Source organism: Crotalus tigris, unplaced genomic scaffold (genome assembly GCF_016545835.1).
Source record: "Crotalus tigris isolate CLP2741 ecotype Arizona unplaced genomic scaffold, ASM1654583v1 scf7180000024341.3516292, whole genome shotgun sequence".
NCBI lineage: Eukaryota > Metazoa > Chordata > Lepidosauria > Squamata > Viperidae > Crotalus > Crotalus tigris.
This window is the reverse complement of record NW_024100511.1, coordinates 59,338-84,985: the sequence shown is the minus strand read 5'-3', so window position 1 is coordinate 84,985 and position 25,648 is coordinate 59,338. Positions and strand designations below refer to the sequence as shown.

General features: G+C 44.9%; 1 protein-coding gene across 5 annotated transcripts in view; it reads right to left on the bottom strand.

Moving 5' to 3' along the window:
- LOC120300466 (ADP-ribosyl cyclase/cyclic ADP-ribose hydrolase 1-like) overlaps positions 1–25,648 on the bottom strand; it is an 89,925-nt gene that overhangs the window by 16,398 nt on the left and 47,879 nt on the right. For 3 of the 5 annotated variants that reach the window (XM_039326520.1, XM_039326521.1, XM_039326519.1), the window contains 2 exons: positions 22,467–22,553; positions 8,784–8,854 (listed from right to left, as the gene is read on the bottom strand). In XM_039326520.1, the coding sequence (XP_039182454.1) occupies positions 8,791–8,854; positions 22,467–22,553 (151 nt within the window). In that variant the 3' untranslated portion in view covers positions 8,784–8,790. Of the gene's footprint in view, positions 1–8,783; positions 8,855–22,466; positions 22,554–22,906; positions 22,948–25,648 lie in introns of those variants that run through there. The other 2 variants (XM_039326524.1, XM_039326522.1) reach the window with 2 other exon arrangements.

Here is a 25,648-nt window from a genome sequence, read left to right as displayed (position 1 = left end):
ATTTTCCTAAAAGTTTTTTATTGTTACAAAATGTCAGCACAGTCACAATGGAGGGATGCTAGGATCTAAGTTCTCTTCCTCTGAGCAGTTAAATTATCAACATGTTCCCTCCCTAAATTAGCCGTCATATCTCACATTATCCAATTAGTGTGAAGGTCAAATGTTTTCTTCCTCTCTCTTTCCCGGGCTTTACCCCCAACCCCCCTTCTGCTCTGTATTAACCCCATAATTACCAGACAATTCTACATATTGTCAAAAGAATATACAATATTTGCAGCGTTGACATCGAGGGTTGGAGTAATACGAACAAAATGAACATTAAAAAAGGGGGTGAGGAGAGAATAGCTACTCCAGAAATCAATGAAGATGTGGCAGATGATTACAGAGGCATGAGAAGGACGATTGAAAGAGAAAGGGGGGAGGAAAGAACAGCAAGCCCAAGACTCAATAGGGTGGAAGTAAACAACAAGAGTAGGAGGGCGGAATTAAACATACAGTGCATCGGCAGCCCCACAGAGAGAGAACAGATGCGATTTTGGGTGAGGAGAGGGAATGAACTGGAATGTTTGATGCAATGTGAGGGTTGGAGCTATACAAACAAAGCGAACACCAAAAAAGGGGGGGGAGAGAACAGCGACTCCAAAAAGCATTGATGACGCGGCGGATGGTTACGGAAGCATGAGAAGGATGATCAAAAGAAAAAAGGGAGAGGAAAGAACAGCAAGCCCGAGACTCAATAGAGTGGAAGTAAACAACTGGACACATACGAAGGAAGCGAATAGCCAAAAAAGGGGGGGAAAGGAAAACAGCAACTTTGGGAACCAGTGGTGGGATAATAGACAATGGTGTACGTATGAAGGGGGAAATTGGAGGAAGAGAGGTGAATAACAGAATTGCAACCTTAAAAAACATCAAGAAAACAGCCAATGCGTGTGACCTAGGTATTAAACAATTAGGATTATTGGATGGTCCGATGACTAGGTCCAGGAGCCGTGCGCAAAACCGGCCACTGTTATAAATAGAGACTCCCATTGACCTATTCTTAAGCTCTGATGATGTTGGTAGTGCTGACCAATGAAAGCTCAGCATTTTATTAAATGATTTTTAGTTTAATTTTATCCTGGTGTTCGCATTTATTTGTTTTACTGGATGGGTATCTTGAATATTAGACTTTGTTATGAATTGAAATAAAGAAAACTTTGGTTACCTAAAACTTGAAAATTATAAATATCAAATGTTAAATTTAAATATTGATGGGAAACTAAAAATTGGGAAAAACTAATAACAGGACATTGCTTATCTGTAAAGATTGAATGTAAAAGCAACTAGGATATGTATAAGCTAAACATTTATTGATAAATGTAATAATGCTATTTTAATTGATATAATAATAACTGTATTAGTTCAAATATGAGACAGTAGATATTAAAGGAAATATTTGATGTGGTACCTTGAGATTTGTACTAAAGATTTTTGTGTGCTATTGAATTATCGATTAACCCAGCCACCACATTGCTTTTTAAATACTTAAATATAAAATTAGAAAATTAATAAAATACTACAAAAAAATAAAAAGAAAATGTGCATTCCATGGAGATGTAAGTTGTAGCTTGTATTAGAAGTCAGGCTGAGACTTTTGGTTTGTCGATGCGGTTGCCGCGGACATTAGAAGGTGAGCTCCATCTGTCACGACCGATTTTTCTTTACTGGGGGACCCTAGAAAGGGTCGAAAGTCACCCTGTAGGGGCAACAAGCAAGGAGGGCGGCAACCATTCTGCTCGATTTGGGGCAGCTCTCCAAACTGGTGGAGGAAAGACCAGCCATAGCAATATGGCCCGTCATTAGGCTGCAGATAGCCGAAGTCAAACTCACTATCAAGCACTTCGAAGGTAACAAGCATGAAACTGGATGAGATATGATCTTCTCTTTACCCTAAGTACTTCTCTTCCTGTAAAAGCTATTCAGAGTATCTATCCCCCTGGGAGCAGAGAGGGAAGAGCATTTCTATCCCACCCTTTAGGAATAGTGGCATCTGACTACCCAGGGGAATCAAAGCATTAAAGGAACAATTTTAATCTAATTGGATTTATATGTTCCTGAAACTTGGGGACCAAAAATTTTCTTATTTTTACTGGAGACACTTGTTTTTATCTACAAAAAAGAAATAAAATTGGACAAAGGATTAGAATAATTTTGGACTTAAAATCCTTAAATGGCATCAGTGACATCTTGTGGCAAAGTGTGGTATTACAATTTGTTATTTCTTAAAAGAGATTTGGCTTGGAGCCCAGACCTTAGATAAGACTTTTTTGACCTTGGCACCACCTGTGAGAGACTTAGCTGTAAGAGAACAGCTGGGCAGCATAATTGGCCTACTGGAACTGTGAATGTAAACCTTTACTGACTTTCAGAGTCATATGTGGGAAATTGCTTTCCTATCTCTTTACTTGAGGAATATTGGTCACTATCTGAGATGTTGAAATACCTTGGACTATAAAATTTTGCTCGACAAACAACTTTTACTAGAAAGCCTATTTATAAACATGTGAAAAAGATGGATGAAGGCCAGGAAAATATTCTTTCCATGTTGAAAGCAATACATGAAACCATTCTCTTAGCTTGTGGTAGAATGAGATCATAAAACATAAAAGATCAAGATGCCAGCTTAGATACACAAATCCAGATTTTGACTACAACCAAAGAATCAACAAGGCAGAAGATAACAGAAGAAGTGGGACAATCAAATACTAAGACAGAGGACTCAATTGACCAACAAATTCAGCTGATGGAAAATCCAGAAAAGGAAGTGACAACACTGAAAATGGAAATGACTTTCTATATAAATCAGAAGAAATTTGAGAAAGAAGAACAGATTGAATGGAAGACAAATATATCAGAGCAAACATGGGGAACTGGAATAACAGGGAGACAATTTAATGAATACAAATGGGCTAGTCCTTCCAGAAAACTGGCAATTAAATGGTCTCTTTCATTTCAAATTACATATACAATAATAGAGGGAGATCTATTTGATGTACTAAAAGCACTGATGTGGAAGCCTAGTTGGCAAAGGAAGAAAGTCAGAATAAGATTGAAGAAAATTGGGGTTTTGACTTACTAGAGGGGATTTCATATTATTAATTAGAGGGTTAAAGGGAGATGTTGAGATAAGGGAAATTTTGGTTATTAGATTTAAAATACTTGCAAATTAGTTGAAAATAAGGATTTTATCTGTTTAATATTTAAAAATTAGACCTAAAAGGTAAAAGAAAATGAATGATCATGAATATGTTTGATTTATTGATTAACCTAAGTAATATACATAATGGTTTTGATTTATTAAAGGGGACATTGTATTATTAAATAGATGATTTAATACGATGGCAAATAGACAACTTTTAGGAAATAGAACAAGATTATATTCAAATATATAAAATGTGTATTTTGGATATTATATTTTGTTATGAATTGTGACAAGGGAAATCTTGGTTACCCAAAGCCTGAAAATTATAAATATCAAAGGTTAAATCGGAATATTGATGAGAAACTAAAAATTGGACAAAAATTAATAAAAGGATATGGGTTGTTTATGAAGATTGAATGTAATTAAAATATGTATAAGCTAAAAATTTATTAATAAATATAATAATGGTGTTTTTATTGAGTTGACATAACTAGAATTGTACTAGCTTGAATACAAGACAGTAAATGTTAAGGGAAAAAGAAAAGAATATCTGATGTTGTAATTTGAGATTTGCACTAAAGATTTTGTTATTGAATTATTGATTAACCCAGTTACCACATTGCTTTTTAAATACTTAAATGTAAAACTGGAAAATTAATAAAATGTTATAAAAAAAATAGACTTCTTGCATGATCTGTCTCAACAACACCAAGGCGAGAGATCAAACAAATGTTGCTTTGATTAAAGAGTAAGGTGGTACAGTCACATTTCCTGCCAGAGTGCCAGGAGGGAGGTCCCTTCTATCAAATGAGGAAAGCAGCCACCTACTATAGCAGCGGTTCTCAACCTATGGGTCGTGAACTGGCTGAATCCCACCACTGCATCTGGCCAGTAAATGGTCAGCTCCATTCAGTCACCTCAACTCTAACCTAAATTAAGGGATTATAGCAGTGGTTCTCAACTTGTGGGTCGGGACCCCATTTGGGGTCAAACGACCATTTCACGGGGGTCGCCAAACAACACAGTCCGCTATTTTTCCCCCTTTTCTTTAGCTGTGCTACTCCCTTTTATTCTATTGGCTTTTGAAAGCCAATAGAATAGACCAGTGGTTCTCAACCTTTTTATAGCTGTGATCCCGGTCGTAAGTCGAGGACTACTGGCCTGGGAGCACCGCACATGCGTGGTGCCGCCCCCTGCACCAGCTGAGGCATAGCCAGCAAGGGGCGGCAGCAGGTAGGCCCAGGCGCTCCTGGGCGGCCGCGGCAGGCAGGGCGACCACCGGCTGGGCCGCCACTGCCCCGCTGACTTACCTTGGCCGCCGCCCGTTCGGGGCAGGCAGGCCCAGGCGCTCCTGGGCAGCCGCAGCAGTGGCGGCACAGGGCAACCACCAGCTGGGCCACCAGCTGGCCCAGCCCAAGGCAGGTAAGGCACCTGCCAGGCCCCACGCATGCCAGCAACCCTCCCTGCACCCGCCGCTGCCCCGCTAGGCTTACTTTGGCCACCGCCCATTTGGGGCGGTGGCAGGCAGGCCCAGGCGCTCCCGGGCAGCCGCGGCAGTGGTGGCGCAGGGCGACCACCGGCTGGGCCACCAGCTGGCCCAGCCCAAGGCAGGTAAGGCACCTGCCGGGCCCCATGCATGCCAGCAACCCTCCCTGCGCCCACCGGCCTTCCACCTCCCACCCCTGGCCCTCTTTTACTTACTTTTACTTACTTACTTACTTACTCTCTCTCAGCAGGGAGAGAAGCTCTGCAGACTGTTCCCCTTGCAGCAGCATTTGCAGACTAGGGCTTTTGGCGAGCTCAGCAGGGCAGAGACAGCCCTGGACAATTCCTATTGGCTTTTGAAAGCCAATAGAATTAGACTCTGTTCAAGAGAGTCTATTGTATTTATTTATTATTTATTTATTAATAAAATTTATATGCCCCCCAATCCCTAGGGACTCAGGGCGGCGTACAAAATTAAAACAATAAATATAACAATAAAAATAAGTACATTCACTCATTCATGAGTCCCAATTGTATCCCGCCCCCCCCCCCGGGGACCTCAACCCCAGGCCTGCCGGAACAGGAGAGTTTTAATAGCTTTCTTGAAGGCCGGCAAGGTGAGAGTAGTTCGAATCTCGGGGGGAAGTTGATTCCACCACGTCGTAGCCACCACAGAAAAGGCCCTTCCCTGAGAGCCCACCAGCCGACATTGTCTGGCCAACGGGACCTGAAGGAGGCCCAATCTGTGGGACCTCACCGGTCTCTGGGAACTATGCGGCAGTATGAGGTCCTGTAAGTAACCTGGTCCTAAGCCATGAAGGGCTTTAAAGGTGACAACCAACACCTTGAATTGCGTCCGGAGACCCACAGGAAGCCAGTGCAACTCGCGGAGGATAGGTGACACGTGGGTGTATCTTGGTGCACCCACAATCGCTCTCGTGGCTGCATTCTGAACCAACTGCAGCCTCCGAACGCTCTTCAAGGGTAGCCCCATGTAGAGCGCATTACAGTAATCCAGTCTTGAGGTGACAAGGGCATGAGTAACCATGAGTAGAGCCTCCCGGTCCAAATAAGGCCGCAACTGGTGCACCAGGCAGACCTGGGCAAAGGTGCCCGTGGCCACAGCCAATAGATGTTGTTCCAAATTTAGCTGTGAGTCCAGGAGGACACCCAAGTTGTGTGCCTGCACTGAGGGAGGTAAATTTAGCCCCCCCCCCCCAGGACTAATGATGGACCATCAGAATAACCCTTGAGAGGCAAGACCCAGAGCCACTCGGTCTTGTCAGGGTTGAGTCTAAGCCTGTTCACCCCCATCCAGACCCTCACATCTTCCAGGAACCGGCACATCACATCGACTGCTTCACTGAAAGGACACGGGGTGGAGATATATAATTGGGTATCATCCGCATACTGATGATACCTCACTCCGTGTTGCCGAATGATCTCACCCAGCGGTTTCATGTAGATGTTAAAAGGGGGGGGACAGGACCGAGCCCTGAGGCACCCCATAATCCAGGCGCCTAGGGGTCAATCTCTGTCCGCCCGCCAACACCGACTGCGACCTGTCAGAGAGGTAGGAGGAGAACCACCGCAATATGGTGCTGCCCACCCCCACCTCTCCGAGACAACACAGAAGGATACCATTGTCGATGGTATTGAAAGGCGCTGAGAGATCAAGAAGCACCAAGATAGAGGAATGACCCCTATCCTGGGCTTGCCAGAGGTCATCGGTCAGTGCGACCAAAGCAGTCTCAGTGCTGTAGCCGGGCCTGAAACCAGATTGAAAAGGGTCAAAAGCCAATAGAATAAGAGGGAGTAGCAGAGCTAAGGAAAAGGGGGAAAAATGGCAGAAACAAAGGCAGATCGCTTTGTTCGGCGACCCCCGTGAAGTCGTCATTCGACCCCAAATGGGGTCGCAACCCACAGGTTGAGAACCGCTGGAATAGACTCTCTTGAATAGAGTCTAATTCTATTGGCTTTCAAAAGCCAATAGGAATTGTCCAGGCTGCCTCTGCCCTGCTGAGCCCACCAAAGGTCCCATTCTGCAAACGGTGCTGCACCAGTTGAGTAGTCCTCGACTTATGACCAGTTGGGGGTCGTGGCATTAAAAAGGTTGAGAACCACTGATCTATTGCTTCTCGTCTTGCCTTCTAGTGCTTTTGAAAATAGGTTGACCCTCTCTTCTTTGTGGCACCCTTTCAAATATTGGAACATTGCTATCATGTCACCCCTAGTCCTTTTTTTCACTAGACTAGACACACCAATTCCTGCAAACATTCTTCATATGGTTTAGCCTCTAGCCCCCTAATCATCTTTGTGGCTCTGATCTGCACTCTTTCCAGAGTCTCAATATCCTTTTTGTATTGTGGTGACCAGAACTGGATGCAGTATTCCAAGGGTGGTCTTACCAAGGCCTTATAAAGCAGTACCTAACACTTCATGTGATTTTGATTCTATCCCTCTGTTAATGCAGTCTAGGACTGCTTTAGCTTTTTTGGCAGCTGCACACACTATTGGCTCATATTTAAGTGATTGTCCACTAGGGCTACAAGATTCCTATCACAGTTACTGCTATTGAACTAGGTTCCACCTATTCTATATCTATACATTTGGTTGTTTTCTGGTCTAAAAGTAAAATCTAACTTTTTTCCCACTTAATTTCATTTTGTTAGATAGGGCCCAGTGTTCAACTCTGTTGAGATCCTTCCAGATCTTTGGGGGTGTTGGCTATTCCTGCCAGCTTGGTGTCATCTGCAAATCTGATGAGTTTCCTTTCTATTCCCTCTTCTAAAATGTTTATGAAGATATTGAAGAGTATTAGGCCTAAGACAGAACCTTGGGGGTTGGATTAGAACAGTGGTTCTCAACCTTTTTAATGCCACGACCCCCAAGCGGTCATAAGTCGAGGACTACCCAACCGATCGTAAGTTGGTGACTTTCCCTGCCCGGGAGCGCCATGCACGCGTGGTGCCGCCCCCTGCACTGGCCGAGGCGTAACTGGCAAAGGGCAGCGACGGCACAGGGCGACCACTGGCTGGGCCACCAGCTGGCCCAGCCCAAAGAAGGTAAGGCACCCGCCAGGCCTCACGCATGCCAGCAACCCTCCCTACACCCGCCGGCCTCCCACCTCCCACCCCTGGCCCTCTTTTACTTACATTTTTAGTAGTTGCTCAGCAGGGAGGGGTGGAAACTTCCAGAAGCTCGCCTTCGCTGCAGACAACTTGCAGCACCGTTTGCAGAATGGGACTTTTGGCAGGCTCAGCAGGGCAGAGACAGCCTGGACAATTCCTATTGGCTTTTGAAAGCCAATAGAATTAGACTCTATTCAAGAGAGTCTATTCTATTGGCTTTCAAAAGCCAATAGAATAAAAGGGAGTAGCACAGCTAAGGAAAAGGGGAAAAAATGGCGGACTGCATTGTTTGGCGACCCCTGTGAAATGGTCGTTCGACCCCAAATGGGGTCCCGACCCACTGGATTAGAATAACCTATGGTGACTGTCAGACCCATAATACTGCAATTTGATGGAACGTTCTTTTTTTCACTGCTACTTGATAATTTATGTTATTTCCAAAAATATGGCCCCCACCATTGGCCACTGTCTTTTCCTTTTTCAGAAAGTCTTTGTGGTTACTGGTTGTATTAGGGGGAAGAGCAATTTTGGATGGGCAACTTTTGACTTTTTTACATCCAGGGGCAGAAAGTCAGGAGTTCCTATCCCCTAAGATCCAACTACTGATGGCCACAGATGAAAGGAAGCCTACTTATCTTCACCATGGTCCCTCAGGATCAAAAGCTAGGCTGATAAAAGATGTAAATTGATTTAGATGGCAAAGATTTTCTGAAGGTTCATATCATCAAGTGGAAGACTTGTGGTAGCTTTGATCTCTGACAGACATAGTGGCCTCTAATAAGAATATTTTGATTGTTTTTTGAAAGATATTCTATCTATTCTATTTTGAAAAATATTCTTCTAATCATTTCCTTCTTATTTTGCAAATGCACACAGCGTATGCAATATCCCTAAACCAATGCTAATCAAAGGTCATCTAAGACTTTGTATATTACCATCTTCTATTTCTCTAGTTCCTTCTTTATAAATTATATGCTACTTACCATGATTTCAGAAACAAACTTTGCAGGCAGTGTGGTTGGGGTTTCTAGTACACTGAAGTAACTGTGCTGGCCTGTTGTAAAATAGTAACAAAATATACATATTAATCCACATAAAGTGGTGAGATGGGTGGCAAATTTAATAAATAAAATAAAATAAATATGGTGAGTCAACTCCAGTTTTTAAAATTATACAGTACAACCATCCAGAAGATGTATAGATTTAACTTATCAATGTCTATGTAATATTAGAAGAGTATCTAGTGATGGGAGGAACTCCCTCCGTTTGGTTCTTCCAGCCGGGATTCTCCTTGACGCCGCAGTGTGGAAGAAATAGATCTTGAAGCCAGCTACCAGAAAGAGAGGTTTAATCACGAGGATCAAAGCTGAGTGACAATTCAGCTCGAGTTCCCGGCTAGCTAGACAGAATGATCTTTAAACAGGGTTTTTTATACCTTTTTGTGGTTTCCAAATTTGTCATATCTGATTGGTGAGTTTGAATCTGCTTTTCCTGATTTGCTGGTCAGTGATTATTGTTGGTTAAATTTCTTTGCTAATCCTGCCTAAAAGGTGTTAATTACTTTTATTGTTGTGTATTTGTTAATTCTGATTGTTGCTAGCTGGTTCCTCATTGTGTGTGTCAAGTGTTTGCCATTTAGCCTCAGGCTGCTGTTGACCCAGATTAGTTTGTCTTGGGATTTTCCCAGATTATTCCTTCATTGGGGTGGGGTGTCCAGCTCTCATCAATTCCCCCATTTTGGGCTATTACTGATGTATCAGTGATTAGCCCAACTGGTTCATATATTCGGTAGTGATGATCAATTTGGCACATCGTGAGAGATGTCTTTTTGTCCTGTTCTTTGCCCTTAATGGGAGTTGTACAGACCTTTAGGCATTTTAACCCTAAAGGAATTAATTGGCATAGGCAACAAAGGAGGGCTCCACCTATTATGACTGTGATTATACTAACGATGAGAATTTTCAACCAATGGAAGTCTGGTAACCATGAAAAGGGCCAGGAAAGGTCCCAGGATGACTGGTTGTGTCCAATGTTTTGTGCTAGTTCCTTTAAATGTTTGATATTTTGTTCAATTAGCCCAGATTGGTCAGATAGGTTGAAACAGCAGAGCCCCCGGAATTCTTCACAGCCATGATTGTGCCTTAATAATAGGTAGTCAATAGCTGCTCTATTCTCGAGGGTTGCTTCTCTGACTTGCCTTAATTCTCTGTTTAAGGCATCTAGGGCATGGGAAGTGGTGTTTAAACTTTTAGCTAGGGTACATGCCAGACTGTTTATATTCCTTGAGTTTCATGCTGCGAGCCCTGGCACTCCCACTAGAGAGACAGCCAATGCAATATTTTCAGTTTTTGTGAGAAGGGAGGTTTTGGAATCGCAGTCAGGAGGTAATGTGTGGAAGCTCCTTCTTTGCTGCCTTTGTAGGGAGGGCATTAAGCATGGATAGTTGTCCTAACGTGCAAGGGCCCCCAGTGGAGTTTGCAGGCAGGTAGGAATAAGCTCTCAGGCCACATAATAGAAACCATCCCATAGGAAGTTTCACATAGCCGTACGAGAAGGTGATGGCCTTGGTGTTGTTGCAGGCCAGTTCAGTGTTAGTGAGGTTGTAGCAGCTGGAAACTTTAGGCTGGTGGCATCCAGTCAGTGTGAAACAAATAGCTGCTTGGGTTACTGCTGCTACTTGTAATGTGTACATGCTGTTGTCTTTTATGTTTGTACTGATTCCCCAGTCAAAAATGTTGTAGTATGAGGCTATCAATGAGTGTTCCCTTAATTTAGTGGTTAGAGCATGTGGTTAGAATGTCTTTCTCTGACCTACCTCCAAGCAAGGCAAAAGTCTGTAGTGTTCAATACTTCCTTTACTAAATACTTCCACATGTTTCCCTTTTCCAGAAATAGTTTTGGTTCTATGAACCCAGAGATACATTTCAAATATAAAGATGTAATACAAATAACATATAAGATTCTAACAAAGGTAAACTTAATCTCCTCCCCCATTTGTTTCAATTTCAAAAAATGTTTTTAATGTCCACTCTTCAGTTTCTGGGTTTTTCTTGAGCTTCAGAGGTGGAACCTTGGGTATTGTCTCAGGTATAACGCTGTGGTCTACAACTGCTGGTTTAACGTGTGTCCAGTGGATCCAAGCGTTCCTTTCAGCTACCTTGATTGCTGTCTGGGTGGTTAGTAGAACTTGAAAGGGTCCACTCCACTTTGATTGCAGCGGTGACTTGCGGCTGTATGATTTTATCCAAATCCAGTCCCCTGGTTCAAAACGGTGTAGGTTTTCTTCTAACGGTAAAGTCAGTGTCAAGGCACTTTGCTTCCACAGTTCTCTGAGTCTCTGGTGCAGAGCTGTAAGATAGGATGATAAGACTACCTCCCCTTTCTCCAAGCAGAGGGACTGGGGGTCCAGACCTTTGAATGTGTCAGGTGGTCGACCAAACAGCAGTTCGAAGGGGGAGATGCCTATGTCTCGCCTTGGTCAGGTTCTCAGATGGAACAATGCTATGGGTAATGCTTGGGGCCAGGGCAGGTGGGTCTCCTGACAGAGTTTGCAACTTTAAGAGTATTGCAAACACATCATGGGGGACTCTCAGAGTGAGGGGATACTCTAAAACCAGGTCCTTTGATCGCTTAACTAGCTCTACCATAGCAGCCACGGCTCTCAGGCATGGAACGGTTCCTCTGGCTACTGGGTCTAGTTGGATTGAATAATAGGCTACTGGTCTAAGGTTTGGACCGAATCTCTGCGCCAGCACCCCTGAACCTACACCTTTGGATTCGTAGATGAAAAGGAAAAAAGGTTTTGTATAATTAGGGAGACCCAGAGCTGGGGCTGAGGCTAGGGTTTGTTTTATTTTCTCTAGGGTAATGGCCAGTTCCTTCATCCATTCAATAGGATCAGGTTGATCCTTTTTCGTTAGTTGGATCAAAGGCTTTGCCAATTCCCCAAAGGCTGGTATCCACAGTCGGCAAAATCCCAAGACCCCTATTAGGGCGCGGACCTGACGTTTTGTCTGTGGGTGCTGCATTCTTAAGATGGTTTCGATCTCTCGGGTGCTAATTTTCTGACCCCAGGGGCAATAATATACCCTAAGTAGACCACCTCCCTCCTCAAGTACTGTAATTTAAAAGGGGACGCTTTGTGCCTTCTTTCCCCTAAACACTTCAGTAGGTGGTAGGTATCTGTCCTACAGCTTTCCTCACTTTCGGAGGCTAACAGTAGGTCATCCACGTACTGGATAAGGGTGGATTTGTATGGTAGGAAGATGGAAGCTAGATCCTCCTTTAAAATTTGTGAGAACAAAGTGGGGGACTCCGTATAGCCCTGCAGCAATCGAGTCCAGGCGTATTATTGCTTATCCCATGTGAAAGTGAAGAGGTATTGTGAGGCAGGGTCCACAGGGATGCTGAAAAAAGCTGCACAGATATCAATTACTGTGAAATGGGTGGCTGACGCCGGTACTTTGGTAATTATAGTAGCTGGATTTGACACTACCGGTGCTCTGGTATTACATGATTGTTCACGGCTCTCATATCATGTACAAAGTAGTAAATGGGGTTCCCTTCGCTGTCTACTTTTGGTTTTCAAATGGGAAAGATTGGGGTGTTGCAAGAAGAGGTGCATTTACACAGTACCCCCTGCTTCAAATATGCTGTTATTAATTTTTGAATCGGTTCTACCGCTTCCGGTTGTATCTTGTACTGGGGAATGCATGATGGTGGTCCTGGCTTAACTTGGATCGTAACTGGGGTAGCTGCTTTTAGTAGCCCTACCTCAGCAGGGCCCCACCCCCACAGAGAGGCCGGCAAGCTTCTGAGATCCATGGGCACCTGGGTCTCCCTGCCGGTTGAACATACCATAGAAAAATGTGCCTGTTTGACTGGGATGTCTTCTGTGGTACATTTAATGGTCGCTCCAAGTTTGCAAAGTAAATCCCTGCCCAGGAGAGATAAGGGTGATTGAGGACAAACAGTAAATGGGTATTCTAAGGAGAAGGGGACCACTTCTACCTTCAAGTTCTGTAAATTTGACTGGGATAAGTTTTCCTCCAACCCCCATTACATTATCCTTGGCTCCAGGTACTATTGATTCCTTAAAGGGGGCCGTTGTGAGAAGGGAGGAGGTGCCCCCGGTATCAACGAGGCATTCATATGCCTTTCCTCCTACTGTGATTGTCAACAAGGGTTCTCCTTTGGGAATAGCCAGCCCCTGAAATGTGGCCTTATAATCAATTTCTAGTCAGGCTAGATCATGTTCTGGCTGTCCCCATCGGGGCATACTCCAGTCCCCTTCCTCATTCTGATGATGAGGGGTCGTCCTTGGAAAGGGGGGCCTTGGTTTGTAATGTTGGTTCCAGGTCTCCCTCTCCAGTTCCTCCCTACAGTGTCTCCTACCACAATGGAAACAATGCCAGCAAAAGGGTTGTCTCTCAATCTCGCACCACTGGCACGTTGCTTCCCTTGAGGTAGGTTTACGATATCTTCTCCCACTTTCCCTATTTATTATAGCAAAACTTGTAAGTCCTCTCTCCTTTCCATTCTGCGTCTTTTCTCTTTTTCTCTTTCTCATTCCACTTCCTTCCTTTCTCTCTCTTCTTCTGCTAACCTTTCCCTCTGGTCAAATACGAAGTTCGCAATCCTGCGCAACTCCGAAATATCTAAAGTGGACCAGTTGGAGACTATCTTGTGGAAATGTCTCCGGATATCGTTTGCAGATTGGTTAACGAAAGCGGCTGCAAGAATGTTCTTATCCTTTAAGCAGCCTATGTCTAAGTGTGCGTATGTGGTTCCGGCCTCTAAGAGGCGGACCCAGAAGGCATCAGGGGTCTCTTTGTCCCTCTGTGTGGTCTTTTGGAACTCAGCCCAATTGAGGGGCTTTTTCCCTATTTCCTATAGGGCTTCCATTAAATTGATTTTCGCCCTAGTATAGTTGTCCCAGTGGTTCTGATTATTATAATCCCAATCTGGGCGCTTGAGAGGCCAGGCAACCCTGGCAGAGGCTATTTGCCCAGGCATGGGTATTACGGGACGCCGGGCTATCTCTTCTGTTTTTTTGAAAAGTTTTATCAATTCGTCTTTGGTCAGAAACACATGTAGCAGCTGGGTCATGTCTGCCCAAGATGGATTGTGAGTGTCTACAATAGATTTTATAGTTTCTATTACGGTCTGGGGGTCTGCTCGGAAGGTGGGAATATCCTTTTTCCAAATGACCAAATCAGATGGGGAGAAAGGGGTGTGGGTTAGAACGTGTTCAGTCTGGCCCCTCAGTCGCCTGGGAATGGGCCTGTTTAACAGGGGAGCCATGAAGGTTGTTTCAGAGTTATCTAAGGGAGACTGGGGTTTCAAGTCAACTTGAATTGGGTTTCTTTGTCTGAATAGTTCAGCCCAGCAATACCAGTAGGGTAGTTGGGTTGGTTCTATCCTGGACCTAAGTGCTTTTAGTGTTCTGATTTCTAAGGTGTCACCTTTGGGCCAAATTTGTCTCCCGCGGTCATCTTTAAGCAAAGCCCATTTCCTACATAATTCCTTTAATCGTTTCTTTTTCATTCCTGCCTGGACAGGAAGCTGATTCCTGTCCTAGGCTTCGAGCAAGCTTTCAACTGGGAAACCTACTTCAGCCCTTGAATTGGAGCCTCCCATTCTTATATGATGGGATTTTCCCTTGACGCTAAAGGGCACTACACAGTCAAAGCCTCCTTTTGAGACTTCTTTCCTCCACCACGATTTTTTGTGAGTCTGGTAAAAATGGGACTCACGGAGCACTCTGGATCACTCACAGAGTTCATGGGACAGCTCCTCTGAGGGATCCTGCCGCGTTTTCAGACCAAAAAGGGGTCTGCGGAGACACTTCCAGTTTCCTTGTTAGAAGGTACAGGCTACTCTTCGACCAGCCAGTTTCATACCACTGTTTATGGACATCTCTAATGTCCGTGGGCACCTCCACTTGCTCTCGGAGATAAGTGGCCGCTCCCTTCTCGGGGCTACTGTTTAAATATTTACTGATGGAAGGGGTCCTGACTTGCCCAGACTAGAGTTCTCTCTCTCTCTCTTTCTCTTCCCGCTCGATCCTCCTCTCTCCTCAGAAGGTCTCACGCTCCGATGCCCCCCCTTGCTTTCCCGAATCCTGCCGGTCACGGCTCCAGTAGAGCTAGCAGCAGGTCGGGGTGCGGCTAGAGGGCACACGGAGGGAGTGAGCTCCAGCTGATTCTAAGAGGAGGATGCCTCAGACACACACTCATGCATTCTTCCTTTCGTTCCCCCAGACCCTTTAATTAATAGATTTAAATTTGGTGGCACTTACTCTCTTTCCTGGTAGCTGTTCGAGCGTAAGACTCAAAAACTCCCTTTACTACCCGATGCCGACCGGCCAGGGTCCGATGAGGCTTCCCCGCGGATCAAAGCGTCCGCTGCCGAGGCTGCTGTTGACCCAGATTAGTTTGTCTTGGGGTTTTCCCAGATTATTCTTCATTGGGGTGGGGAGAGGAGGTCCAGCTCTCATCACTAGTTATTGATATAAGTAGTATGGGAAGTCACCCCACCCCAGAGAAGGAAATATTAAAAGGGCAGAAAAAAATATATATTTCCTCAGGATCTTGAAGAGGCAGGAAAGCATGCCCAGTTTTCTTAATAGCCCCAAGTCTGCCTCCCTCAAGCAGAAACCAGCTCTATAGAAATGCAGATGCAGACCATTCAGGAAAGTTGGTGCTAGAAGATTAAGAAGACAAAGACCTAAAATCTGCATACCTCACCGAAACTCTAAGAGTCATTAACCCAGCCCCAGGGAAGCAGGATATGATCTTTGGGACATAATAGGATTAAACCACAGATACCAAGGAAAGCACACTCAGACTCAGTTCAAAGTTCATGCCACAGGAAGAGGAAACAACTCAAAACAAAAGGCTTCAGAGGGTATAAAAAACCCCATTCCCTGCATGTGTTCTCTCTCTTTTCTGCCAGAGCCATCTTCCTGTCTGGCTCTCCTCTCCAATAAACTACAACCTTCTTCCCAAATCAATTGCCATGTTTATTCCCAGCTTGGATGAACCAGGATGGAGACTTTTCTTCCAACAATTGTATAGGATACTTTAGGCACACTTATTGAACACAGTTTATGAAAGTTTAATTTTGTCAAAATTTTCACTTTAATAGACAAAGAGCAAACAAGAAATGAAAAAAAAATACAGAACAATCAGGAAAACTTACTACTTTGCATGAGAGAAATAATCCAAACTACTTTTGAATGCAGCACTAAACCTTCACCAGAGATATAAAATTAATTATGTCTTTTCAGCACATCAGTAGAGAGCTTGCTACACCCAAGGTTAAGTTTGGGGTCACACTATCTTTGATTGATTTGTGCAAATAGTGGCTTGTTTGGCTGCCCTTTCCTCCCAGATCATCCCATAATTTTTTATGAGATTGGAAGCCTCACATTTGGGATGCATTGTTCAAAAATACGTTTGAATCCGTAATTTTGATCTTGATGTCACCACATTAATAAACTGATGGAAAAGCTGTTTATGAAAGCTTTGATTCCCTCACCCATTTACATTTTGCTTATCTGACTCTGCATATGTTTACATTATAACTGTTGCGTCCTTGGCGGGAAAGCAGACACGAGAAGCAGCTGGAGTTCTCAGTTTCTTTTATTCAGCGTTCAGCTTACAGGAAGATGGCTTCAGCCTCGCCCAAACGCCTCGCAGCCTCTTATATAGGCAACTCCCGGGTAAAAGGGTTAATTTTCCCGCGCCAGCACCCGCGCATGCGCACGGCGCTGGCGACAGCCTGTCTGGTCCCGGGCAGCTTTGCACCTGCCCGGGACTGCCTGCAAACGCCCGAGCCGTTTGCAAAGGCTCGGGACATAACACCCCTTTCCCCCGGGCTAAAACTACTACCAACATACAACATTTATTTTTTACGACATTTTGCTCCCCAATGTTCCCACTGTTTACTGGCTTTTGCTTTGCCAGCAATGTTATGTAGTCTTCTAGGTACTTGGGAGATTTCTTTGATCTCTGTGACCTTCTTAGCTCTGGATTACTGGCATAATTCCCCTGACTGGAGGGAGGCGTGAGCCTGTTCTCTCTATTGTGCCCTGTTGTCTTCCAAGGACTGTGCCCCGATGCCTGGCCTGCTTGCTTGCCCACCGGGCTCGTCAGGCCAGGGCTTCTGTTACTTTGTGACCTGGTTGACCTACCTAGCTTAGACCCTCGGGGCCCCTTGAAGGGATAGCCGCTGTGGGCGTCTTGTAGGACCCTAGGTCAGCCAAGATTTTTCTTTTTTTTTTTTTTTGGACTGTCAGGAGGCTGTCCAGTCCCTGAACCCCATTCTGTGCTCGGGCTCGTGTGGGTTTCTGGACTTTCCCAAAACTCAGGTGTTCCCTGATTTGTGCTAGGGTTGTTGTAGTCGGGACTTGGTTCCTCGACTAGCTCTGTGTATGTTTGACCACCTGTAGGATTTGGGGTAAGGTCAGGCCAACCTTGGGAATTGTGTGCCAGCTCTCTTGCGGGGAATGATTTGTTGGGATGCCCCCGGGTATCCTCCGTTACTGGAGTGCTGTGTGATGTGTGTGGAAAGTGAGGATGCCCCCGGGGTGACTCCCTGGCTGGAGTAGGCGTGAGTGCCTGTTGTGTGGGTAAGCTCCATGACTTCCTTTTCGGAGCAATTGCGGAATCTTGGGATGGGCCGTTTGTGGCTCCCTCAGTGGAGATGGGCAGTAGCTATTGCCCTTCCCTGCCTCAAAGGTCCCCTCCCCCCCTGGAAGACCCAGGAGTCTCAGCAGAAAAAGTTCGCTAGAGCGAGTTGGTCGATGTGCCGACGGTAAGGACACAACCGTTGTCAGGGCAACCATCGTAGGAGAGGGACTGGAATCCTGGACACAGAAGCGGGGACCATGTAAACCAGGCCCGTAATTGCGAGCCCAAACCGGGCACCCACAAGTAGTTGTCTAGGTGCCCTAGGATGTGAGGTAGATGAAGGCAGTCTGTCCGGATGCAACCGGTCAAGTCTCGTAGTAAGTTGGCGCCACCAACGAAGTTCAGCTGGACTTCTCCCTGTAGAAGTGGACGGTGTGGTGCGATAAGAAAGGAGAAAGTCAGCCAACCTGTGATGCCAGTCCCCGTAGGTGAGTCTCTTCAAGGCGTCCTTTGCGATGCGAACCATGCGTTCAGCCATACCGTTGGTGGATGGGTGAAAAGGCGCAGATGTGGCATGACGAATCAGGTTTGCCTGTAAGAAAGCTTGGTGAATTGAGGGCCGTTGTCGGACACCATGACATCTGGCAGCCCGTGTGCAGCAAAAATCCCCCTCAGTACCTGAATAGTCTTTGCAGTGGTGGTGGATGAGACAGGCACAACCTCAAGCCATTTTGAATGGCTGTCAACAAGGACCAAGAAGAACTGGCCCTGAAAGGGCCCAGCGCAGTCAATGTGCACCTAGACCATGGGGACTGTGTTTCCTCCCATCTATGCACAGGAGCTTGGGGCATCTCTGGGCGAGATCGTTGGCACAGGTGGCATGCGTGCACCTTAGCCTCAATATCTTTATCTAAAGCAGGCCACCACAAGTGGCTGCGTGCAAGAGCCTTCATACGAACAATGCCAGGATGACCCTCGTGGAGGGATTCTAAGACCATAGTCCTCATTGAGGTGGGAATGACAACTCTGTTTCCCCAAAGCAGACAACCCTGAGAAAGGGACAGTTCGTTTCTTTTGGACCAGAAACTCTGAAACTCAGGACTAGGGCAGTGCTCAGGCCACACGGACAGGACCCAGGAGCGGACACGTGAAAGTGTGTGATCTGTACCCGTTTCAGCGGTAACATCCCTGGCACTAAGAGGGAGCTCGGGCAAGGCTTGGATTGATAGAATGTTGACAGCTGGAGCGGGGTCAGCTTCTACTACTGGCAGAGGCAATCTACTGAGGCCATCAGCATGGCCCATTTCTTTCCCAGGCTTGTGGAGTAATGAAAAATCATATGCAGACAAGAAAATAGACCACCTAAGCATTCTAGGGGAAATGATGTGGGGATGTTTCTCTTATGCTTACGTGTGGTAAACAGTCCCAGAAACAGAGGCTAGGTCAGTGAAGACCGTGAAATGCCGCCCATATATAAAAATCGGGAATTTTTAATTCCAGCAACAACAGCAGAGCCTCCCTGTCTATCTGAGCGTAGTTGAGCTCGGCAGAAGACAGTGTTCTGGGAGTAGTATGCAATAGGAACCTGGTTCACAGACCTGAGGTGGACTCAGGACAGCTCAACCCCGTAGGGGGATTGCATCACAAGCGATTGCCACACAGAAGAGACTCGTTGAAAAGTGCAAGGAACACTGTTAGAAGTGAGCAAGGCTTGACTTCATTTAAAGCAAGCCTCATGTGCTTGTGACCACAGCCACACAAAGCCTTGTTTGTCTAGTAGCCTGTGAAGAGGCTCAGCTACACTAGCTTTATGTGGAAGAAAAGAATTTTAGAAATTCAGGAGGCCCAGGAAGGCCTGAAGTTCGGCCTTGGACTTTGGCCTAGGTGCTTCTAAAATAGCTGTCAGTTTGGATTCAGCAGGGTGAATCCCAGCAGCATCATTTTTGAACCCCAGAAATTCAGTAGAAGGCACCCCAATCTTGCATTTGTCTTTTTTGAGCTTGAGGCCTGATTCCTGAATCTTAACAAGGACAGCCCTAAGTCTTTCAGCTAGAATGTGTGTGAGTCTCCTGCAATCAAGACATGTCAAAGTAGGGGGCGACCCCTGGATACCTCGTAGTGATGTTTTCATTTACGCTTTGGAAAATCCCAGGAGCGACATTCACTCCAAACTGTAGTCTTTTTACTTTAAAGGCACCCCTGTGGGTCACAATGGTCTGAGCTATGGCAGCATCATCATCAACAGGCAGCTGTTGATATGCTTGAGCTAGGTCAAGCTTTGCAAAAAACACGCCCCCCCTTGAGAGAGGCCAGGATGTGACTGACCACAGGAACAGGATAGGCATGTTGCTGCAATGCCTTATTGAGTGTGCATTTGTAATCAGCACAAATGCGAATGTCCCCATTTGCCTTTAGAGGCGTGACAATGGGGGTCTCCCACGGGCTGGAATCAACAGGTTCTAGGATTCCCTGTTGGATTAGTTTGTCTAGTTCAGTGTCAATCTTACTTTTTAAAGCAAAAGGGACCCTTCTTGCTTTAATCCTAATGGGAGTGACAGTGGGGTCTAGCTTTAAGGACACAGGTGGTCCTTTGAATGTGCCCAGCTGGGGGCTGAAAACATCTGCAAATTCTTTGCAGACTTCCTGTAGGTCGAGTGTTTGTAAGCTATTGAGTCCTGTGACGTGTATCCCCAGGGCCTCAAACCAATCGAGTCCTATGAGACTCGTTCGTTCACCCCCTACTACTAATAAGTCTAGTGGACCTTCAAAACTCTTGTATTGCACGTTAAGGGTGGCCTCCCCCTTAACACACACTCTTGAGTTCTGAAAATCTGTTAATACAATATCAGAAGGCCTTAACTTGGCCTTAGACCCACTTCTGGAACAAATCTTCCTAAATGTATGCAATGAAATGATGGACAGGGCAGACCCTGTGTCTAGTTCCATAGATAATGGAACCCCTTGTAGCTTCACGTTGAGTGACAGCTTTTTCTTCATGGGCTTGTGTGTGCCTGTTCTACAGATGCTTCTTCGCGAAGCGCAAAAAACTACCCTATTCTGGCTGGGGAATCTGGTACCTTTCAGGCGTTCTTCTTGGGGTTGTGCCTTTCGTCGGCTCAGACACACAGCTGCAATGTGCCCTTGTTTGCCGCATGCCCGGCAGGTAGCGGAGCGGAACTTGCAGTCGGTTCTTCTGTGGCGACCTCCACAGCCGATGCACTTGAGCGGAGCCGAAGAGCTTCCCTTCTGGTTCTCTTCCTTTGCGGGGTGTAGACGGTCGACTTCCTCGTCCGGATCCTCCTCGGAGTTTCGTCGGACGTCTTCCTGGTGCACGGACGCACCCTCTGCACTGTTTCTGATCGGCCGCATGTTTTTGATGGCGCCGCCTGCTGCTTCTTCTGCGGTGACTTCCCTTAAGGCGTCTTGGAAGGATAATTCTTCCTTGCGAAAAGTCTCTGTTGTAGCTCTCGATGCCTTAGCCCGCACACGAATCGGTCCCTCAGTCGTTCCTCGAGGTCCTTGAACTCGCAGGGCTTGGCGGCCTTCCGTAGCGCGGCGATGTATTCCTTGGCTGTTTCACCGGACCGTTGATCCCTCTGCTCGAAGGTGTGGCGCCATGAGATAACGGACACCTTGGGGTGGAAGTGCTCTTTCATCAGCTTCTTCAGGTCTGCGTAGCTTACAGACTCTACTGGAACAGGTGCTGCAAGGTTTTCTGCGATTTCGAAGGCGTCTTGGCCGCAAACGCAAAGCAGGGTGGCGGCCTTCAAGCTATCTTCCCTCACTTGGTTTGCCTTGAAGTAGTTCTCCATTCTGGATACGTAGGACTCCCACCGCTCTGGATGTGAGACGTCGAATTCCGAAAGCCTTCCGATTTTCGCCATCTTCGGATCTTCAGGAGACGGGTCTATCAGCCAGCCTACCCCCGAATGCGCACCGGATTGGCGGGCAGCTGCCGAGTCGACGCCGTTCCTCTCCCGCCGCTCAGGACTCCTTGGGTAAGCTTACACTTCTTCCTTTCCAGGTAGTGCAAGGCATCCCATCCTCGTCGCCAGTGTTGCGTCCTTGGCGGGAAAGCAGACACGAGAAGCAGCTGGAGTTCTCAGTTTCTTTTATTCAGCGTTCAGCTTACAGGAAGATGGCTTCAGCCTCGCCCAAACGCCTCGCAGCCTCTTATATAGGCAACTCCCGGGTAAAGGGTTACTTTTCCCGCGCCAGCACCCGCGCATGCGCACGGCGCTGGCGACAGCCTGTCTGGTCCCGGGCAGCTTTGCACCTGCCCGGGACTGCCTGCAAACGCCCGAGCCGTTTGCAAAGGCTCGGGACATAACAATAACCATATAATGGAATCATTTTTATAAGATTTATTGTAACCTCTGGGAAGGATGATTTGTGAGGGGGGAGCTATGGATATAACCTTTATCATTTTATTCCTTTTCTGTGAAGGGAGGAGGAACCTTTGGAGCTCTCCTGTACTGTGCTTAGCTTTGCTTTGTTTACTCAGTTCCTCTTCACTTTGATGTATCTTTCTGAAGAATATAAGGGGGGGATTGCCCAAGGCCATCTGCTCCGCTTCACCACAGAGGAGAGGAAGAGAGGCCTGGGAAACATCTTATCACTGTGTCCGGGAGTTCTCACAACATTTTAACACCTCTGGATTGGCACCTATGGATGGGTAGTTGGGGGGAAGGGTTTAAACTTTAGTGTGTAACCTAGCCAATTCACATGGGCTTTTCAGATCCTGCCTGCCTTCTCTTGCTTTCACTAACTCTCAAAGTTCCTGTTGAAATGATGCGAGTTTCAAGAGTTCTGCTTTCTTGAGAGATTCAGCTGAGGCAGGGCCTTACATTTTCTTTTATTGTATTAACTCTAGTTTGAACAATATCCTTAAAAATTACAATGATTCATATATTGATTAAAATAATAATATCTACCAAATGATAAGGCAGAAACTGTTTTTGTTGACATTTTTGTGGATGATAATCTTGCATTATTTTTGTAATTTTTATTATTCTGCTGCACAGAAATTACCTGTAATTGTCTTCGCAGGAGACACTTATATTTCTGTTTTCCAAGATCTCTTTCAACTGTGCAATGGAATGTCCTGTGCAAAATTCCCTGGCAATAGAAGCCCATCACACATTAGTTCCAAGTGCTTATTGTCTCTGTAAGTCACAAAAATTTGCATACAGAAAACTGCAAAAACCTTCCAGAAAATAAAAAACTTGGTGCCTGATTCCTGAATAAATATTTTTCCAATAGTTTAAAAATCTCTCTAGTGCTTTCAAGATAACCTCATTCCTAAATTCCTGAATCAGCATAATCAGTCTTCCCCAAGCACCCATCTTTTAAGCAAACCAAAAAAGGTATCAATACACAGAACATTTTTTAATTGCATTTTTTCCTCTTATACTGCATTGTACACATAGATAACACATTTGCAATATTTGTCATAGTATTATTATAATTAAATAAAATGTAAAATCAGGCTCAGTTGGGAGGAGGACGAGATCTAAAACAAGAAACAGAAAAAACCAAAGAACAATGCATGAAAAAGCTATAGATCGTAATGCTTAGATTAATAATAAAGGGGGCCCTCAGAAGTTTTATATAATTTCAGAATACAAAAGAGGTTACTGTAAATATATTTTAGATCCTTCCTCTGTGTCTTTTTTTAAAAAGTTCTCATTTTCTTCATGACTCTACTGTTGTTTTTTCCATGCTGCCCTCTTTTCTAAGCTGCCTCTCTTTCTCTTGCATTTTACAAACCCACCTTGGGGCTGTTGGAGAGTAATTCTTATTACACAATATGGGAAAAGATTATTAGAATCTTAAACTCTTTTCTCACCCATCCGTTTTTTTTCTTCCTGGATTTGTTCCCCCCCCTTTAATGTCTCAAGAGTTACTTTGCTCTTGAAATAATAATAAGAAGAAGAAACTGAAGATTTTATTTTAGCAGATGAAAAAGCTTTGCCAACTAATTGCACAAAGACAAAGATTCGACATGTAACAAACAACCAGCAAATATCTTTGCAGAAAAAATGATGAAACAATTGACCATTTGATCAGTAGCTGCAGCAATATTTCACAAATGAAGATAGTATTGCAGGATCCAATCTGAGTCAGTCACCTGTACCAGAGGTTTAGTCTTCCGAGCTTTTGGACTCGTGCTGGAGCCCATCCTCAGGGAACATCTCTGCAGCAGAGTGTGTGCTCTCTAGAGAGAAATTCCCTGAGGATGGGCTCCAGCATGAGTCCAAAAGCTGGAAAAATTAAACCTGTGGTATAGGTGACTGACTCAGATTGGATCCTGCAATATTTCACAAACTGACTACAAGCAGCATGTCATGACTTGAGTTGCCAGAATTATTCATTGGATACTTTGGTAGAGATTTGGATTTGAATGTGGTAAAGCTGCTGGAACCATCAAGCTGAGCAAGTTTTGGAAAACTAAAGAGCCAAGATCTTATGGGATTTTAAGATCCAAACAGACAGGCATCTTGTTCAAGCCTGATATAAGTGACTGAAAGGAAGAAAGTTTGGTTCATTGATGGTTGATGATTGAGAAAAACCAATTGGAAAAAATTATAAAATATTGGGACTTGCAAATCGAAGCTGAATACTGATGCAAAAGAAATCTGTTGTTATATCAATAATGATTGATGCCCTCAAACCAATGCCTAAGATACTTCCTCGATATCTGGAAATATTGAATTTATCAGACATGAACACCCTACTTTTACAGCAACCATCCTGCTTTGAACTACCTATATTCTTAGGCAATATCTTAATATTTTTTAAGTCCTTGCTTGTACCTGAATTGTTAAATTTCCACCAGTTTTAGACTATGAATTTAATTGTAGATTATCTACACATAGTAATATACCTGTATATGTTATTAATTATATATAGAACATAGAATAAGAGCTGGATGAGACTTGGAGGTCATCTAGTCCAATACCCTGCTTGAGCAGGAGAGTCTATACCATTTCAGACAAATGGCTATCCAGTCTCTTCTTGAAAGCCTCCAGTGATGAAACACCCACAACTTCTGAAGGCAAGCCAGTCCACTAGTTGATTGCTTTCACTGTTAGGAAACTTCTTCTAAGTTCTAAGTTGCTTCTCTCCTAGTTTAGTTTCAATCCATTGGTTCTTGTCTTGCTTTTTGGCGCTTTGGAAAATAGTTTGTCCCCCTATTTTATATTAACTAAATAGGAAGGACTCACTGGAGAAGAGCCTAATGCTAGGAAAGATTGAGGGTAATAGAAGAAGGGGATGACAGAGATTGAGGTGGCTGGAGGGAGTCACTGAAGCAGTAGGCGTGAGCTTAAATGGACCAGAAGATGGTAGAGGACAGGAAGGCCTGGAGGAACCTGTCCATGGGGTCTGATGGGTCAGATACAACTTCGCAACTAACAACAACAACTATATACTCTTTATAAATAAAACCTCTGCCGATCCTAGGTCCTTGAGATGGACTAGATAGGTGAAGGAAAATGCTAAATCCAAGCTAAACATATGGCTAACTGTGCTATCAACTTACCCTGTAAATCATTGCTGCATTTTAAGATGAGCAAGATCTAACGTATTCATGGGGGACAGTGTCCTCTAGTGGTAGAAGCAAAGAATGCAATAAAAATCAATCTAGATTTTCTACGAAGTGGATATTGCACTGGAAAATGAAGTTCAAAGTAAACAATAGTTTTCTGGAGAATTTAATTTGAGGTGGCATAGACATTGCTACAAGGCTACCTGCATAAAAAGTGCTTGTTAAATAATAAATCTTATGAGTGTGTGTGTGTGCTCATACACAAATGCTGACAATAACTCCTTTTTATGACCCTATAATCCAGTGGTTTTCAACCTTTTTAATGCCGCGACCCCCAACTGGTCGTAAGTCGAGGACTACTCAACCGGTCGTAAGTCGAGGACTACTCAACTGGTGCAGTACCGTTTGCAGAATGGGACTTTTGCCGGGCTCAGCAGGGCAGAGACAGCCTGGACAATTCCTATTGGCTTTTGAAAGCCAATAGAATTAGACTCTATTCAAGAGAGTCTATTCTATTGGCTTTCAAAAGCCAATAGAATAAAAGGGAGTAGCACAGCTAAGGAAAAGGGGGAAAAAATGGAGGACTGCGTTGTTTGGCGACCCCTGTGAAATGGTCGTTCGACCCCAAATGGGGTCCCGACCCACAAGTTGAGAACCACTGCTA